Source organism: Marmota monax, unplaced genomic scaffold, assembly GCF_021218885.2.
Source record: "Marmota monax isolate L192 unplaced genomic scaffold, Marmota_monax_Labrador192_F-V1.1 WCK01_AAM20220418_F8-fsc00089, whole genome shotgun sequence".
Taxonomy (NCBI): Eukaryota; Metazoa; Chordata; class Mammalia; order Rodentia; family Sciuridae; genus Marmota; species Marmota monax.
This window is the reverse complement of record NW_026694744.1, coordinates 6,142,664-6,160,104: the sequence shown is the minus strand read 5'-3', so window position 1 is coordinate 6,160,104 and position 17,441 is coordinate 6,142,664. Positions and strand designations below refer to the sequence as shown.

Below are 17,441 nucleotides of genomic sequence, written 5' to 3'. Positions count from 1 at the left end.
AAGAAGTTTAGTAACTTATTTAAAGTCACAGGGAAGGATGGGATTTTAACCCAAGCAGTCAGGTTCACAGCTTAGCTTAACCCATTCACTTCATTACCCCTCCAGTTAAGTCTGGTTACCTATTGAACTGAGTCTGTGTCCTCATCAATAACACAGAGTTGTCCTAATGATGATATCTGGTGAGACTTCTCCAAATAGTACAAATACTAGTTGCTGGGGCTGAGGTTGTGGCTCAACAGTAATGCACTTGCCTAGCATGTATGAGGTACTGGTTTCAATCTTGAGCACCACATAAAAATAAATAAATAAAACAAAGGTATTGTGTTCATCTACAACTAAAAACCAGTTTAAAAATACTAGTTGTTATTTTGCTTATCATTATCACTATAAACCTTCAATTATTATTTACTAAAATAAGTAAGCCAGGGATTAATTGAAAGTTCCAATTCATGCAGAATTTTACTTTTCTCAAAAGCCAAATCATCTGGTAGCCAAGTCCAGGATTTATCTGGTTCAAATTGTTAACTATAGCAGAGGTCTTGTTATAATAAACCTTAAAGTGGCATGGCTATTGTCACATATGGCTTATCTTTTCCCTTCTCTATCCACATTTGGGTCTCAATGTACCAGTTGGCTCAAGCAGAAGGTGAAGTTATCAGCAAAGCAAGCTGAGAATTGATCCACAACTTATTCACACTTCATCCCCTGTAGTTGGTATTGATTCCCCTATTTCCATGAGTGGTTCAGGTCTACAAAAATGAAAACATTATTTCTTGATCTATGAGGTCACACAACTCAATTCACTTTCAATTTCTCTAAAAACCTGTTCAACTTCTTAGGCTCAGCACTCTCCTCTTGGGTCCATCGGCATATCACCTGATGGTTTTTCAAATTGTTCTAATGACTCCTGAAAATCTTTTGACTATTTAATAGCTCTGGTGATAAATGGCCAGGCAATTTTTCAAGATTGTAAATAGTTTTTAAAATCTCTGCCTCTTCTGAAAATAATAATTTTAATAGCTTCTCTATGCTTGTTTTCAAAGTGTAATAATCAGGACATAGAATTTCCATAGTAACCAATCTCAGAAAATCTCAGGGCTGACTGCCAACTCCTCTGTTGAATCTTCTAGAGCTGTTACTATCTCCCCTGTTGCATCTTCAAGGAAGGCATGTAAGATATATTGGGCCTGTACCACCTAAATAACTGCTCTTCTACATTTATGCTTAAATTTTACTGAAAACATGATGGAAAAATAATATTTGGTATATTTGCTGGAAATAATAAAAATGACCTTTTTATAGTTCAGATAAAATTCACTGACCATAAAATTCACCCTTTCAAAGTGTACAATTCAGGTGTTAATGTATTCATAAGGTACCACCATCACTTATATCCAGTTTCAGAAGATTTCCTTTACCTTAAAAAGAAGTCTTGTATACCTACTAGCAGTCTCTTCCCTACTGCTCTTGACTTCCAGACTCTGACAACCACTAATCTACTTTGTCACTACACATTTGCCTAGGGTGGACATTTCATATATATATAATCATACAACATATAATCCTTTCTGGCTGGCTTCTTTAATTTATCATACTGTTTTCAAGATTCATCCATGCTGAAGAATGTAACAGTACTTTGTTTCCTTTTTTACAAAATAATCTTCTATTGTACAGGTAGACCATATTTTATCTATTCATCAGCTATACAAGCTTTGGTCTTGACTATGTTTTCATTTCACTTGGGTATATACCCAGCAGCAAAATTGCTGAGTCATAGGGTAATTCTGTATAACATTTTGAAGAATTGCCAAACAGCTTTTCCAAGATGCTGCGCCAATTTGCATTCCCACCAGCAGTGTATGAGAATTCTAATTTCTGCATATTCTTGTCAACACTGTCTTTTTTATTATCCTATTTACTATCCTAGTGGTATCTCATTGTGGTTTTGATTTTCACTTCCCTAATAGCTAATGAAAACATCATTCTTTACCGTCTAACACAATAACTAATCTCATATTTTCACACTGCATTCCGAGTCTTTTAGCCATGTTGTGGCATAATTGGATCATAGTTTTGCTCTCAAAGAAGACACAGCAAACTTTAGAATAAGATGTCATTCCCCAAAGGTATGTACCTGGGATGCAGGAAAACTGTTGTCAGCACACAGAATCCCTCAGTCATTGACTAGGTTCTGATATAAAATACACTTTCCCTTATTTGCGCATCAGATTGGAAGAATTGGAATCACACCATGAAATGGAATAAGATTTTGTTTTTACAAATTCTGAATGTGCTGTGACATGTCCCAGAGTTTATTTATTTGGATATAATAACCAGTTGAGCCACAAAGTATTGGTGGACCCCTATAATATAAAAATGGGACCAAGTCATAAAAAACAATATGAGAAGGCAGGCATGGTGGTACATGCCTGTAATCCCAGCAACTCTGGAGGCTAAAGCAGGAAGATTGCAAGTTTGAGGCCAGCCTCAGCAATGTAGTGAGGTCAAAAGCAACTTAGAGAGACCCAGTCTCAAAATAAAAAATAATAAAGGGTGGGATGTGGCTCAGTGATTAAGTGCCCCTGAGTTCATTCCCAGTACTGAAAACACACACACACACACACACACACACACACACAGTAATGTGAGAAGGAGAGAAAGTAATCTTATAATCTTTCCAGGAAAACTTTAAGTTAAATGACAAAATCCCTATTATGCAGTTCAGAGCCCAGCCAATCTGTACTTCACCATATTCCCACTCCCATATACAATTCCAGTTCTCTTTTAAGTTTTCTGAGTTCTTCAAGCATACTATGTTTCCTCTTAAAGGTGATTCCTTCTTTCCAGAGGGCTGTCCTTTTTGTTTGGAAAAAGCCTCCTCACTCACCAGTTTCAGTTAAGACATCACAGACTTCCTTAGTTCTTATGTCCATTTCCCACCACTGCTGGGACAAATTATCACACAGTGGTGTAAAGAACACACATATATTCTCTTATGGATCCTTACTTGCCCAGGATCAAGATGTCTGTAGAGTTGTATACCTTCTTTGGGTTTTAAAACAGAATATGTTTTCCCTGCCTTTTCCAGCCTCTGGAGGCTGACACATTCCTTGGCTCTAGGCTCCTTCCTCCATCTTCAAAGCAAGCAGTGGAACATCTTCGAACTCTCCCTCTCTCATCTCTGTCTTCTCTCTCTCTCTCTCTCTCTCTCTCTCTCTCTCTCTCTCTCTCACACACACACATCTATCTCCCCCCCCCCTCTATCTCTCTCTCTCTCTGTAACTGACCCTCCTGCTTTGCTCTTATAAGGATCCTTATGACTGTACTGGCCCCACCCAGATAATCTACAATAATGCCCCCATCTGTGGCATATTCACCATAAAAGGTGCCATATTCACCTGTTTGGGGGATTAGAATATAGATAACATTGGGGGGAGCATTATTCCATGTTATTCCTACCACAATGTCTGAACACTTAACAAGTGTAGAGATTTATTGATTTAAAGTTATTGCTTTCATAAGCTGTAACACCTTACAGGGCTGCTCCTGTTTGCTCTCCATGCATCGCTAGGGTTGAGTGCTTAGCTGGCATTTGATAAATATTTAATGATGACCTAGCTGAGTGGCCAGTTTGGTTTTGCTAGACCAGAGTTCTGGGAGAAAGGAAGGGAACAGGGTCTGATTATATTTTAAAAGACATTGAAATGACTAGCTAAGCAGTTTGGATTTCATACCATATACAGTGAGGCTTATCAAAGGTTTCTGATTAGTGAGTTAACATGATTATAATTGTGTCTTTGGAACACAGGCCAAAAAGAGACTAGGATGCAGGGTCATTATGCAGGGGGGCCATAGCAAATGAGGTCTCAAAGGAGACAGTAGAAGTATGAATGAAAAGCTAGAGGGATATAAGGACTTAGATTCATTTCACCCAAATCCCTCTACCCTTACTTTCCCCACGAGTTTGGCAATTTATTTTGAGAATCAAGAAGGATTTCTGGGGCTGGGGTTGTAGCTCAGTGGTAGAGTGCTCGCCTAGCATGTGCGAGGCCCTGGGTTCGATCCACAGCACCACATAAAAATAAATAAATAAATAAGTGTATTGTGTCCAACTACAACTAAAAAATAAAGATTTTTTTAAAAAAAAAAAAAAAAAAAAAAAAAAAAAAAAAAGAAGGATTTCTGGGTGGCTATGAACTCATAATTTGAGTTTGAGGTGCTTAATGTTTTCAGCTTCTCTATTTAACTATAAAACAAGGAGGTCCAACCCTCAAATTCAAAAATTGTGGTGAAAGATCAACTCCAAAGTGTCTTAGAAGTTGTATTCACATTATTCTCTATTTAAGTTAAAAATATTTGAAAATAATTCTATCAGAAAGAGGGTCTGATAAACAGAAAATATGAAACCTGATTTTTTTCCTAGGTCAAAAATCATGAAGTTATTATGTTGATTTCTGGACATACTCCCTTATAAGTCACCCTTTGTCAATTTCCTGTTTGAAACTGTTTTACTCTAATTAATTCCTCTTTGGTTATACAAGTGAGCCTCTATTGTTTTTTCTTTTCTTTTTAATCACAATATTCCTCTCATCACATTTTAAATTTTAATTCCAGTTTCCATCATTATATGTTTATTATACAATTCTCTCCTAAAGATATATTCAGACACCCATATTTTTTCATATCCTCAATACCTTTTGAAAGGTATATTTTCCCCATCCAAAGCCTTGGTTGACATGTACCAGGTAAGAAGAAAGAAATTACAAATAATGGAGCCATAAATGTGAGAAAAGATGGCACTAGAAAGCAAAAGTTTCTTGAATCCAGGATGTCTCAACCTTGGCACTACTGATATTTGGAAGATACTTGTTTTTTAATGGGGGCTTTCCCTTAGGATGTTTAGTAGCATTTCTGGCCCCTACATACTGTATTCTAAAAGTAACCCTCTGCCCAGTACCAACAGACATTACCATATGTGCCCTGGGGTACAAACTCTATCCAGGTTTACCACTGGTCTAAAACCTTGGAGCATAAGCCAGATTTTTAAGAATACAAAGATGAGTAAGAGTTCAGCTTTCAAGTGCTTCAACAATACAAGAAAATTATTTGCAAAAATGGAGAATATGGAAATAAGAGTCGTCTGTTCATATGGGAATTACCACTTGTTAATGGGATTCTTGGCATGATCTCCCCATGCCTCCCACCTCTGAGTATCCATCTGTTTCATGTTTCTAAACTATGGTCCCCCAGACACCAGATTGGTCCTGTTAAAACACATATCTGATCACTTTACACTCTCAGACTTAAAAATCACCAAGTACCCCCATTCTCTACTATAGTTTCTCAGCTCTGGCACTGATTGGGCATGTGATTATTCTTCATGGAACTGTCCTGAACATTGCATGGTGTTTCAAAGCATCCTTGGCATTCCAGTTAGATGGAAGCAGCTACTCCCCTGTGGTATACAGAATAATGTCCCACCAAAAGGGTTCATACCAAATCCCTGGAACCTATGAGTTCATCATGGCAATGGGGAATTAAAGTTGCAGATGCAATTAAAGATTACTAATTGGCTGGCCTTAAAATAGTGAGATTGACCTGGATTATTCAGGTAAGACCAATGTAATCACAAGAGTCCTGAAGAGAGTAAAAGAGAGAATCAAAGAGACACAGCATGGCTGAGTTTGAAGATGAAGGAAGGGGGCCACTAGAAAAGAAAGGCAACAGACCCTAAAAGCTTCAAAAGGAACACAGTTAAGTCAACAACTTGAACTTAGGTTAGTGAGAGCTATTGGGATTTCTTATCACCAGAATTATAATCATTTTTTTCTTGCTTTAAGCCACTAAATTTGTAGTTATGTGTTACAGCAGGGATAGGAAACTAATATATTACCACCAGTCATGACATCCCAAAATGTCATAATATATTGTCAAATGTACACAGGACAAAGTCACCTCCAGATTTAGAGTCATTTGTTTTATACAATATAGAGGACAACTGCTTAATAATTGCACAGCAAGTTTTTGTTTTGTTTTGTTTTGTTTTTGTGAAATCCACTCCCCTATCTGGTGAACATGGTCACCAACAGATAGCAAACTAAGCCTGATACTCCAGATATGTTAAACTTCTCACTTCAGAGATACCCTGTATCTATATCTTTTTACCTCTCTGCAGATGTGATTCCAAGGGGCCCCTTAAAGGATATGGAATGTATTTTGGCCCTTATTTCATTTTTACTCTTGCCCATAATTATCCTACCACACACAAAATGCCTGATTTCTGGTTTAATCATGTTACTACCTGGGAAACACTTTGGTTGCTACATATATTAAATTGCAAGTGTCCTTACCTCCCTCTCCTAACACATAGCTGCACTTAAGCTCGTATAAATTTTTGGTGGACACTCTGCCCTTACCAACATCTCTGTGCCTTTTTGCATGTCCACTCTTTTCTATCTCATCAAGAAATTACTTTCCTTCTTTTCATTGTAAATGGCAGTCTTCATTGAAAATCAAGTTCAAATGTTCCTTACATAGTGAAGACATCTAGGACCTCCCAGAGGACAGTGAGTCATCACTTGCCTCCTCTGGTGTGCCATGGTGCTCATTCACCATGCCTACTGATCAATTCACATGTCACCTCAATAGACTTGGAGCTCTTTAAGTGCTGACCCATATTGCAGCCTCTCTGTATTCCTAGTATGTAGAGAAATACTTCTGATCAAGAAATACCTGAATGAAGAAAAGTAAAAAAGTTGGGGATATATAGAAATCATTTTAATCATTGGTTATAGAAGCTTGCAAACTCCCAATCAGTTATTGGCATAATCCTAGCTCTGGTTCACAATAATTAGGAGGATCCTGGGATTGAAATGATTTATCATCTTATCTGTGATCAGAGTCAGGAACAGAGCCTGGCTGCTAAGACAACAAGATGGGGAAACATGTACTAACTGAGTCATCACATACCATATATCCCTTTGTCTTCTCTTTTTTTTACTTGATAGATATTTTACCCAAAAGTGCATAAATCAAATTTTATTAAAGTAGTCCTTAAACACATAGTAAGGAAATATTAGTAGAGTTATACCTGACTTTGTCAAACACCTCCTAGGTTTAAGCTATAAAATGGTCATTTATGAGCCTTAAGTGAGCACAAGTAATAGAGTTACTGGCATTTATGAGAGTCTTGGGAATGGGAGCTGTTATGTGAACAATTTGGTTTAAAAACAGAGAATCTGCTAAAAGAACTAAATGGAAATGGATGTGATCCATCACTAGATAAACCTGAAAGAGAAATCTCAAGTTTTCCTATGGATTCAGGAAGAAAAACAGAAAATTTGAACAAACTATTAGAAGAACATGGAATCCACAAGCATGATTCCAGAGTGATCCTCCTGGTTTGGGAGGCAGAGGATGGCCCCGGGAAACTTTAGACCAGCTGACAGCCCTTCTATGGGCACTCACTAGATGGCCAGCATAGGGCACTGTATTCAACCTCACTAGCACAGCTGTTCAACTTGGGTGATTTTCATCCCCAGAGGATATTGAGCAGTATCTAGATACATTTTTCATTGTCATACTGGTAAAGAAGAGTGCTACTGGCATCTAGTGGGTAGAGGTCAGGGATGCTGCTCAACATCCTATAATATCCAAGACATCCCCCATGACAAAGAATCACTCAGATGTCAATAGTGCCAAGGCTGAGAAACCCTGAGCCAGAAAACCAAGAAAATTGTAAGAATCATATCTGTATGAACCAGATCTCCCCTCTAGGGCCTCTAAGCAACATTGCAAGGGACTCATTTGCTGCACATTTGACATCATTAGTAAAGATTCTCTTTTAGGACAAAAGACACAGCTTGTTTGCAAGTGAGAAGTACAAACAGTGCCCAATAGGATGAATTTCTTGGTTTTTGAGAAGATTCCAGGGCGCTAAACCTTTGAAAGGTAATCCAGGCCTTTAAATTCCAGACCCAGGGGTTATGTTAGGATATCTTGGCCTCTACTAAACAGAACCAGTGTTGGACCTTCATGCCAGAATTCTGTCCAATCACTCCATATCTGCCTGAAACATAAAGGGATTTCTGCTTAACTGCCTCCACACACACACATACACACAAACACACACACATACACATATAAACCTTTTATGAGAAAATTTTGTTCTTTTGCTAGATGGCTTTGTACTTAGCTTTAACCACTGCAAAAAGGTGAAAATATGGTAGATGAGCTCCATGCAGATGGTCCAATACTATATGGAACAGTCAGGAGTCATCCAGTATTGTTGTTCAGATACACATCCATCAATTATGAGATTTTAATAGATAAAAAAGATAATTTATAACAAGGGGGTTCATAATTTGCAACAAGTGGCATCACCCATGATCAAATGGTTTTTGGTCATAATAGCAGTGAACAGTATCTGTATCTATATATCATATTCCAAATATGCACATTTGCAAAGAAAAATTAGGAACATTCTTAATGATGTAATTGATTTTAAACAGAAATGTCAGTGACTAGCTTATGTTGGTTTGTTTTTGCATTTCTCTCTTGCTCTAAACTCCTATAGATTAATCTGACAAAATGTGCTTCTGAAACAGAGCAGGAATCCAGCTTCTCCTAGAAACCAAGAGTTCAATATTTCAGTTTTTGGTCCTCTAATACTGGCTTGGAGATAACACCTATTCTGTCTCAATTTTTCTTTCAACTATCTCTTTTCCTCAACAAAATGGGCAGCACAGTTAGCAAAGCTTGTTAGTTTTTTGCAATCCATAACCCTCTCAGCAACAGCAGCAGTTACACTGACACAGTAACTAACATTAATAACATATGATGCTAATATTTCTGATACATAATGCTCATTTTTCTAAGGTAGTCTATTAAAGCTGAAATCTAAGTTATCTCATGTTAATAGAACTGGGTATGAACTTGGATGCAATTTTGCTTGGTTGTGTCTCCTTTATTTAGCCTAAATCTCCAACAATTACATTGTATTTAATTTCATTTCTGTAATGCTAACTGTGCTTTAAAATATTTAATTACAACTGACAGGATCTTCCTTCCCTTATGGAACCAGATCTGGGGCAAACCTATAGAGTTTGTGGACTGAAAGGAATCAGAGTTGGTCATTTTTAAACCAACTACTATTTATTCTCTAAAAGCATGCTGCTTTCCAAGTACCCATCAACCACAGTTTCCCAATAGCTAGCTCTATTCTCCACTCAACCAGAGAATGAACATTTTAAGAGTATCAAATAACTCCAAGTTCCCTATTTATTATTGATTCCTGATTCATGTCTATTCCACTAACTACTAATTGTCCTTAGTGGAATTTGGGCATATTTCTGTGATATTTCATACCCCTAAGCAGAGAAACTATTCAGTATCATATATTTCTGAAATTACACCTTTAGGGAAAAGAAATCAAAACTAGAGAATCCTAGTAGTTACTCCACACTGCCATCCAAACACATAATCAATAACATCTTTCAGAATAATGTTCCTAAATTCTACAGCTGATGGCAGACATTAATCAAAATATATTTCATCCAATCATTACAAACAGCAGTAGATCTTTCGAGTTCCAAAAAATATCAGCATGGAGTGAAGGGATAATACAATCCTTTGCCTGTAGCACAAACTGGAAATCAGAAGACCATCTCTTCCTCCAGCTCCCCTGACTGCTCCAAAGAAGAGCCAAGGAATCCTACAGGACACATGTGTGGTGAGTGACCACTAAGGATGTCCCATTTCCAGGCACCATTTAATCAGCCTAAGTAGAAACAGTTACACCATGCAAACCCCTCAGCTGCTGCCTGGCTCTGTAAATGGGATGGGATTAAAGGTAGTGGCCTAGAACTGCCTGTGGCATCCAGCTTTGGGCCATGAGGACGCATGGCGTTGGTCCCTACCTCAGACTTCCACACGATGTAGGGGTGGCCGCGACTGTTGGGTGGGGACTGGAACTTCCTCTGCTGAAGCCACCTCCTGGGAGAAGTGAAGATGCCATTGGGGCCTCCCCCAGAGGAGCAGAGGATGCTGGCAGAGCTGCGGCCACTGACTGGCCCAGCCAGGACAGAAGGCAAGTCCCAGGCCGCACTCTTCTTGAGACCACCGCGACCCAAGGGGACCTCGTAGTCAAAGTGGAAGCTGCCCGAAGGGGACTTCTCCTGCGGGGTGCTGGGCATGGAGAAGGACGAGCAAAGAGGTCTGGGTTGCGGGAGCCTGGTGGTCCGGGATGGCTGGCTCCTGGCAGAAGATGCAGAGCGGGGGCAAAGACCCTCCGCTAGGGGTTGCGGGGAGTAAAGGCGGCCTGCTATGGACCCCCGCGCACCGCCCTCTGTGACTGTTTCGCCCCCGGAGCCTCCGATCAGGGCTGGGTCCAGGCTGCGGGTCTGTCGCAGCTTCCTCTTGGAGAAGCCCTTGGCTGAGGCTGCACCGCCCGAGGCGGGTGAAGAGCAAGAAAAAACGCTGTGGAGCAGGCTCTGGGCGGACATCTCCAGGGGCTGTGCCCGAGGGCCACCTTCTCTCTCCCTCCTGGAATGTTGGAGGTTTTTGGCTAGGAAAGGAAGGCAGCTGGGGAAAAGCTGCCAGGACGGACTGGTTGAGGGCGGTGGAGGGCAGTGCCGGGTTCACGCACCACCAGCGCACTCCAAGTGCTCCTGCCCGGACAGAAGCTGGAGATCCATCACCAGCCTTCTAGGAAAAAAGGGTCCAGGTCCCTCCTGAAACCTTTAGAATCCTCCCGTGGAGCCCCAGTAGCAAAGATGGTAAGGAAGAAGAGGAAGGTCCAGCGTTTGCTTGGTTCCCAGCTCCAGCCCGCCAGCGCCACTCCCCCTTCGAAACCAGGCGGGAGACTCGGCGCTCCGGCTCGCAAGCTCTGGACAACCTCTAAGTCTCCAGCAAGCTCCTCCTCGTGGCCAGAGGACTGTCCTGAGCGCTCGGGAGGAGGCCTGGGTGTGCGCCAGGGCGCGTCTGCTGCGCTCACCAAGAAGTGTGATCTTCCTCCCGCCCCGGAGCTGAGCGCCCCAGCTGCGCCTTCAGGGAACCCTCGCGGTGTACTGGAGCTGGAGGCTGTGCTTTTGGGCTCCTCTTGGTTGCTGCGCCTGCTCTTCCTACTGGGAATGCTCAAGAGTGTCTCCAAGCCCAATGTTCCTGCGGGATCTCGGGCTTGCTGCAAACTGGGACACCCAGCGCGCTGCGCCCAGGGCCTTCCAAGGGCTCAGTGACTATGACCGTAGAGAATTCCCCGCTGCCCTCAGCGCTATTCGGAAAGGGGGGAGCTCCAGAGACAGCCTCAGAAGCCAGTGCCCATGTTCCACTGTAGAGCGACACTTGACATTCACAGCCAGCCGTGGGCCCAGGGCAGGCGTGGAGATGTCCCCGCACGCTCGTGCTGGAGGCGGCGGAAAGGAGGTGGCTGGGACGCGTAGGGTCAGAGGAACGCAGGGTCTGGAGCCGGGGCGGAGCCAGGAGCAGGAGAAAGCAAGACGTGAGGATTTCCAGACGCCAAACCTGGGAGCAGCGCACTGAGCGAGCAGCTAGCACTAATACGTGGTCTCCAGGGGAGAAAGTCGTGAGGACGGAAATGCAGACCTTCTCCCACCCCCCACCCCGTCTCCCTTCCCCCACAGACTGAAGGGAGAGCCAGATCCACTCACGTTTCTGGAAAGGAAGAGAAGTGTCAGATTGCACCCCACCCACTGGTGTCAGATGGGCAGCCCAGAAGGTTGCTCTGAAGTTAGAGTTAAATCTCCTGCCCTCTCTCTCCTGCCTCCACTCCTGCTGTTTTTGTTTTATAAAAGGATAAAGATGTAGTTCAAATGCTGTGACTGCCGATTATTGGACTGGAGGGGACTTACTAAGGGAAGTGTAGCAGAAGAAGTCCACCCCGTGTAAGGGTCGTGAACACGTGCTGAAAATGTACTCTAGGAGGAGTGGTGAGTGAAGCCCGACAGGACAGACGCTAGGTCCTGCGTCGTCGTCCTAGATTTCATGGAGATTGGAGCTGACAAAGTCATCAATCACCAGGTTCCACACCGGTATAACAGCACAGCGCGCAGCAACCACAGTCCTGGGTAGCAGGAAAACGCCGCAGAAACAATATTCCTGGCTTGGAAATGTTTGGGTATAGTTTCTTCTGCTGTCCGACCTCTACAATCTGCAAAGCAAAGCCCCAAACCCTGACCGGGGCGTGTAGGGCTTTTTGATGCAACACTTTTTTTGTTTTGGAAGGCATTTTATAACCATCTCAACAAAGAGTAGACAGGACTTTGGAAATGCCTGCATGCTGTGTGTGTGTGTGTGTGTGTGTGTGTGTGTGTGTGATCTTTCACCACTTTGGGGTGAAGAGAATTTTATTTAAATAGAAAGGTGACTTTACCATTTCTTTTATTAAGAAAAGAATCTTACAATTAAGTTATAAATTCAGGTGCTTCATTCATCTGGTGTATATACTAGAATTGTCTGATTTTGAAAGACTTCCATGATTCTCTATGACACTTTCGAGGGCAGATAATTTACTCACTTTTTAAAAAGCATGTTTGGTGTCCTAAGTGTTGGACTACCTGGGAGGAGGCATGTCATGAAATCTTATTATAGCAGGAGAAATTATTGCCTCCAGAAGTGTGTGTGGCACCTGAGTATGGCTGTGGAGAACACTTGTTTTTTGTGAATGCAGGGGAAAGTCAGCACTGGGGATTTCCTTCCTTGAGTGCTAATGTGCTGTAGATTTCTTGAAGACAACAGACAATGAGATTCTAATTTCCCATCACCCTCTCCCACAGCTGTCCATTTCTTCTCATCCTAAACCTTCTAAGTAATTTCAGTGACTGTCAATCAAGTGTGCTACTAACAGGCAGAGAATTTAAAACCTTACAGCCCTGCCTGACTACACAAACCAAATTACCTTTGGGGGATTGGAGATGTTTGGCTTTCCTCCTTCCTAAAACAAATCACATTAGAAGTAAAAGTGGGTGGGTCTTTTTAAAAAATATATATATAGTAGTGTGCACTACTGGGATATCATAGTCTGGTTATGCCTCCTTGAATTTTGGAATTGTAAGTTGATGGTTAACAGTCATATTTCACACAGGACCACTTATAATTCAAGGTAATTGTGCAAATGTAATTTATAATTAATGTAAATTCTATTTCTGTAAGCCCCTAGGATGAATATGGGATTGAAAATGCAACCCTGCCATGATTATGGAGGGCTAATATGAAAGCCCTGAAGACACAAAGGCATATATTCTTGGTCATGGATGAGCAGAGGAACTCTTCTATTGGGACTCCCAAGGCTGGGAACAGACATATGGCAGTTAATTCATCATCCAATGGATCTTGACACCCACCATTAGCCTGGAACTTGCTTCATGGTCAGGAACAACAGATAAACTGTTTTAAATACATTCATGTGTGGTGTAACAAGGGACATGGTTTAAGAAGTACACTGATAGGCAATTTTATTGTTGTGTCAGCATCATAAAGTGTATTTAAATAAACCTAGATGGTACAGATCAGTCATTCAACATGGATTTGATGCAACCAATAGATAAAATAAACATGAGATGTATGAGGCTGAGGCCAGTGTAACACAGAATACATTGAATTGCTTTTTATAAAAAGAAATATACTCTAAAATAATAATAAATAGTAAATATATAAACCCCTAACATAGTCACTTAAAATTATCAAGTATTATGTACTGTATATAATTGTGGTTTTATTTATACTAAAAACAGGACAGGTTTGTTCATACCTACATCACCACAAACATGTAATAGATTGTACTATGACATCACAACAGCTAGGACATCAGTAGGCAACAGGAGTTTTTCAGCTTCATTAATATCATTTGGGAATATGTATGATATATTCCATCCATCCTTGATTGAAACTTCTTTGGGCATCAAGTGGCTATAATCATTATATTAAGCTGAAGCTTCTTTAAAAATAATCATCCAGTGTAAGTATGTGTGCTTTTTAAAACCCAGTTAGAAAAGTGATGGCTGTTCTGGAAAGATTTTGTAAGAAATTTATTTGGATTTTCATTTTTTGTATTTTAAGAACTATTTTGCTTTTCAACCGGGTTGCTATTAGATTTATATTGCAGTCATCATGGCTTACAGCATATTAATTCATTTTCAGGCAGGGTGTTCTATTTTATTTTGTTATATAATCCTTTTGCTTATATAGACTCAACTCACATTACCCTTTCTGATTGACTGCCAGGTTATGCCAAATTCATTTAAGGAAGACCTATGTGTTTTACTTACCAATTTCAAAAGCTGGGGATTGTGTTACATTGATATCCAGAATCATAATTCATCAGCTAGCTTCAGAAGCAACATAACTGGGAGTCTAGAAATAAATGGTTTTAAAAATATATGTGTGTGTGTTTGTGTGTGTGTGTGTGTTTAAAACAAAACAGATCTCTAAGACTTTGCTTCATTATTAGAGCATTTGCTGTTGAGAGTAGTACCATGCTTGTTTATGGTTTTTTGTTCTCAGAGCCTCAATTAAAGCCTTGGGATAGAGTTTACTAAAGAGCAGAACACTGTTTGCTATCCATTCCCATCATAATTATCAGAGTAATTCAGGGTTTAAAAAAACTGATGCTATCTATTCCATCTGGACAAGGCCCAAGAATATTCCAGTGAAAGTTCTAGAATCCTTGGTCTGACATCCTCTTATCTGGGATCCTAGAAAACACATCAGTATTTTTTTTATATTTTCTTGAGAGTCTATTCTATAAATACAAACATCTTACCATCAAAGGATATATTCTGATGCTTAACCTAAATTTTCCTTTCCTTAACTTTATCCCTTGAAACTTTTTATATCTCCAGCCAAAATTCCTCTTTACCCTTGGTGTTTAGACCCCCAAGTTATTTGTAGATTTTTATCATGCCCCTTGGGTCTGACTCTGTGGTTTGGCTACACTATAAAGTTCATATTTTGCTTTAAAGCCATCATTGTTCATGTTCTTCTCTGGATTCTCTCCAGTTACTTGTTTCTTTCCAGTCCCAAGGTTCAATATTCCAGGTTAAGGCATCCTATTTTGCCCTTGTTTGTTATATAATCTCATTTCTTAAACAGTCCTAAATCATATTGAACTTTCTGATTGAGTGCCATATAATATTTCAGATTTATATCTGATTGGCTCCCAACTTGTAGTCAGCATCACTGATTTTTGTTTCATCCTGCCCATGTCTCTCAAACTGACTGTAGTTCCTCTGATATCATTTCCATGTTTTTAGTGGATAAGTAGTTCACAGCATCTCACTCACCCATAGAAGTCAAGTGTTCTGTCTCCAAGATCCTAAAACTTGAAAAAGGGACCCCATTCTAATCACAAAAAATGTGTGGAGGACTTTTACAAGACTTAAGAATACTAATTACAGTACATAGACAAACTGCTCCAAGCCTAAGCTACTTGATTGTAAGCTAGGAATTTTTGCAGCTAAACTGAAAATGTATCTTCATATTCCTATTTCAGAATCTCCTTGAATTAATACAACTGCAGAGGCATCTAAACCGCAATTGATGAATATCTGTGGAGGTTAACCTAGAGTCTTTGAACACAAGAATTTTTTTTTTACCTTTAATTATATTTATATACTAACAGGCAAGTATTTTGCCTTAATGTTTTGTATCATTTTCACATTGCCCAGGATTGGAACCATGAACTCTCTAGGAACCCAGTTGTAGTTTTCATATCCATCTATCAAAACCTGTGACCAAAACCAAAAAAGCACAAAAAGAGGAGTTGAACGTATAGTTCATGCGTAGAACATATACTCAGCATGTATAACGTACTAGCCGGAAAGTAGAAAGGTCTATCTGTGACAGTTTCTTCTGACAGTATATTTAGAAATCCAAATAACTACCCTTATTCATCTTTCTCATTTTTTCACCACTTGTGTGCTAAATTTCACTATCCCTCACCAATTGTGACCTTAAAAACTCAAATGCAATGAAGAGGAAAAAAATTCCTGTCTCTATCAGCATCTGCATTAAACAGAAAACAAAAAGCCATTTGCAACACTAGCCATCCTCTCATTTTCTGTGTATTAGCAACGTGTTCTATGTTTCCTAGTGTTTCATTTATCTTCTCTTAGATTTCAGAAAGCAGGAGTTTGGAATAAGCAGAGTTTTCATTTAGATGTTTATTTCTTGAGCTGGTGTGAGTACAGTTTCCAAATGTCAACCATTCTGCTTTCATGGCACCCAAGTTAGCAGGGCAGGTGAAAGGTAAGGGTGTCTAAGAATCTTAAATCATGTTGCAATATGGATGTGGTTAGCAGGGTCCCATGAGTCATTCCTAAAACAAACCCCTGTTGCTGTTTAGCTGTGGCATTTGAAAGAAGCTTCCAACATCAAATCCTAAATGCATGTGGATCATCACTTTTGTTTTTGGCTTTGAAACTTGATCTCAAGAGACTTTTAGGAATATAAATTGGCTGACAACCAAATTCAATTTTGGCTGATAAACATTCTTAACACAGTGTGTTGGTGGCATTCTTTCTTTGCTGGTTTTACTCACTTCTTTGTGGGTGAAGGTACACTTAAGTCTCAAAATAAGTTAATTTTATTAGAACCCAATATATGGTTCAGCTGTACTAGCAACTAAGAAGATTTTTAGAACTAGCTTAAGTAGGTACAACACTGTACTCCATAAATACTTACACATGTCAATAAAAATTAAAAATTTAAAATTATTCCAGGGGGTGATCTTTCCATATTATGTTTTTGAACTATTCTTGAGGATGAAGAATTGTGTAATGTAATAATTTTAATAGATATTTTGTTACTTGTTCATAATCTAAACATTCTTCAAAACCTCTATCTTTTAACAAGCAACTAATTGATATGGGGGTTTTTTTCTGCTGAAATTTTAATTTTCCCTTCTCAAATGTTGAATGGAAATGAGAGGATCATTTTGCTCAACATGTTTTCTGGTGGCAAGGGAAAGCGGAGTATAGAAGGGACAAAGGGAAATAAAAACCTGGCACTGTGCCTGGTTGGAGGGGTATTTTCTTATCAACTTTATTGAGGATGAGTTAACATATACAGCACTATATAAATGAGTTGACAGTCACATGTACCCATGAACCATCATCACAATCAAGATACAGAACATTCTCATCACCTCCTCGGTATGCTTTCATTAATGTTTGGTGAATATTGACAACTTGATTTTTGTACGGCGTAATGGTTGAATTGTGTCTTTAGTCAATATAGAAAGGAAGAAAGGAAGACAAAATAAAGAGTGGAGATTTTTTACTCCTTGCCTTAGGCTGAAAGTGTGTCCCTCCAAAAGGTATGTCCAAGTCCTAATTAACCCTTGATACCTCTGAGTGTGATCTTATTTGGAGGTAAGAGGCTTGCACATACAACCAAGTTAAGACAAGTTCAGAATAGGCTAGGATGGG

The 17,441-nt window shown here is 39.9% G+C and overlaps 1 protein-coding gene and 1 long non-coding RNA gene across 3 annotated transcripts in view; one reads left to right on the top strand and one right to left on the bottom strand.

Annotated features, from left to right (window-relative positions):
• Window positions 1-11,586, bottom strand: part of Arhgap6 (Rho GTPase activating protein 6) — a 470,700-nt gene extending 459,114 nt beyond the window's left edge. Inside the window, exon 1 of one of the 2 annotated variants that reach the window (XR_009224891.1) lies at window positions 9,918-11,583. Coding sequence is in view for 1 of the 2 variants with exons in the window: in XM_046424258.2 (XP_046280214.1) it covers window positions 9,918-10,502 (585 nt within the window). In the remaining variant the exon portion in view is untranslated. Of the gene's footprint in view, window positions 1-9,917 lie in introns of both variants that reach the window. The other variant, XM_046424258.2, reaches the window with a different exon arrangement.
• Window positions 9,662-14,392, top strand: LOC124079081 (uncharacterized). Its single transcript, XR_006847142.2, has 2 exons — window positions 9,662-12,133; window positions 13,168-14,392. It is a non-coding gene; the product is annotated as an uncharacterized LOC124079081 (long non-coding RNA).
• The last annotated feature ends 3,049 nt before the right edge of the window (window positions 14,393-17,441 follow it).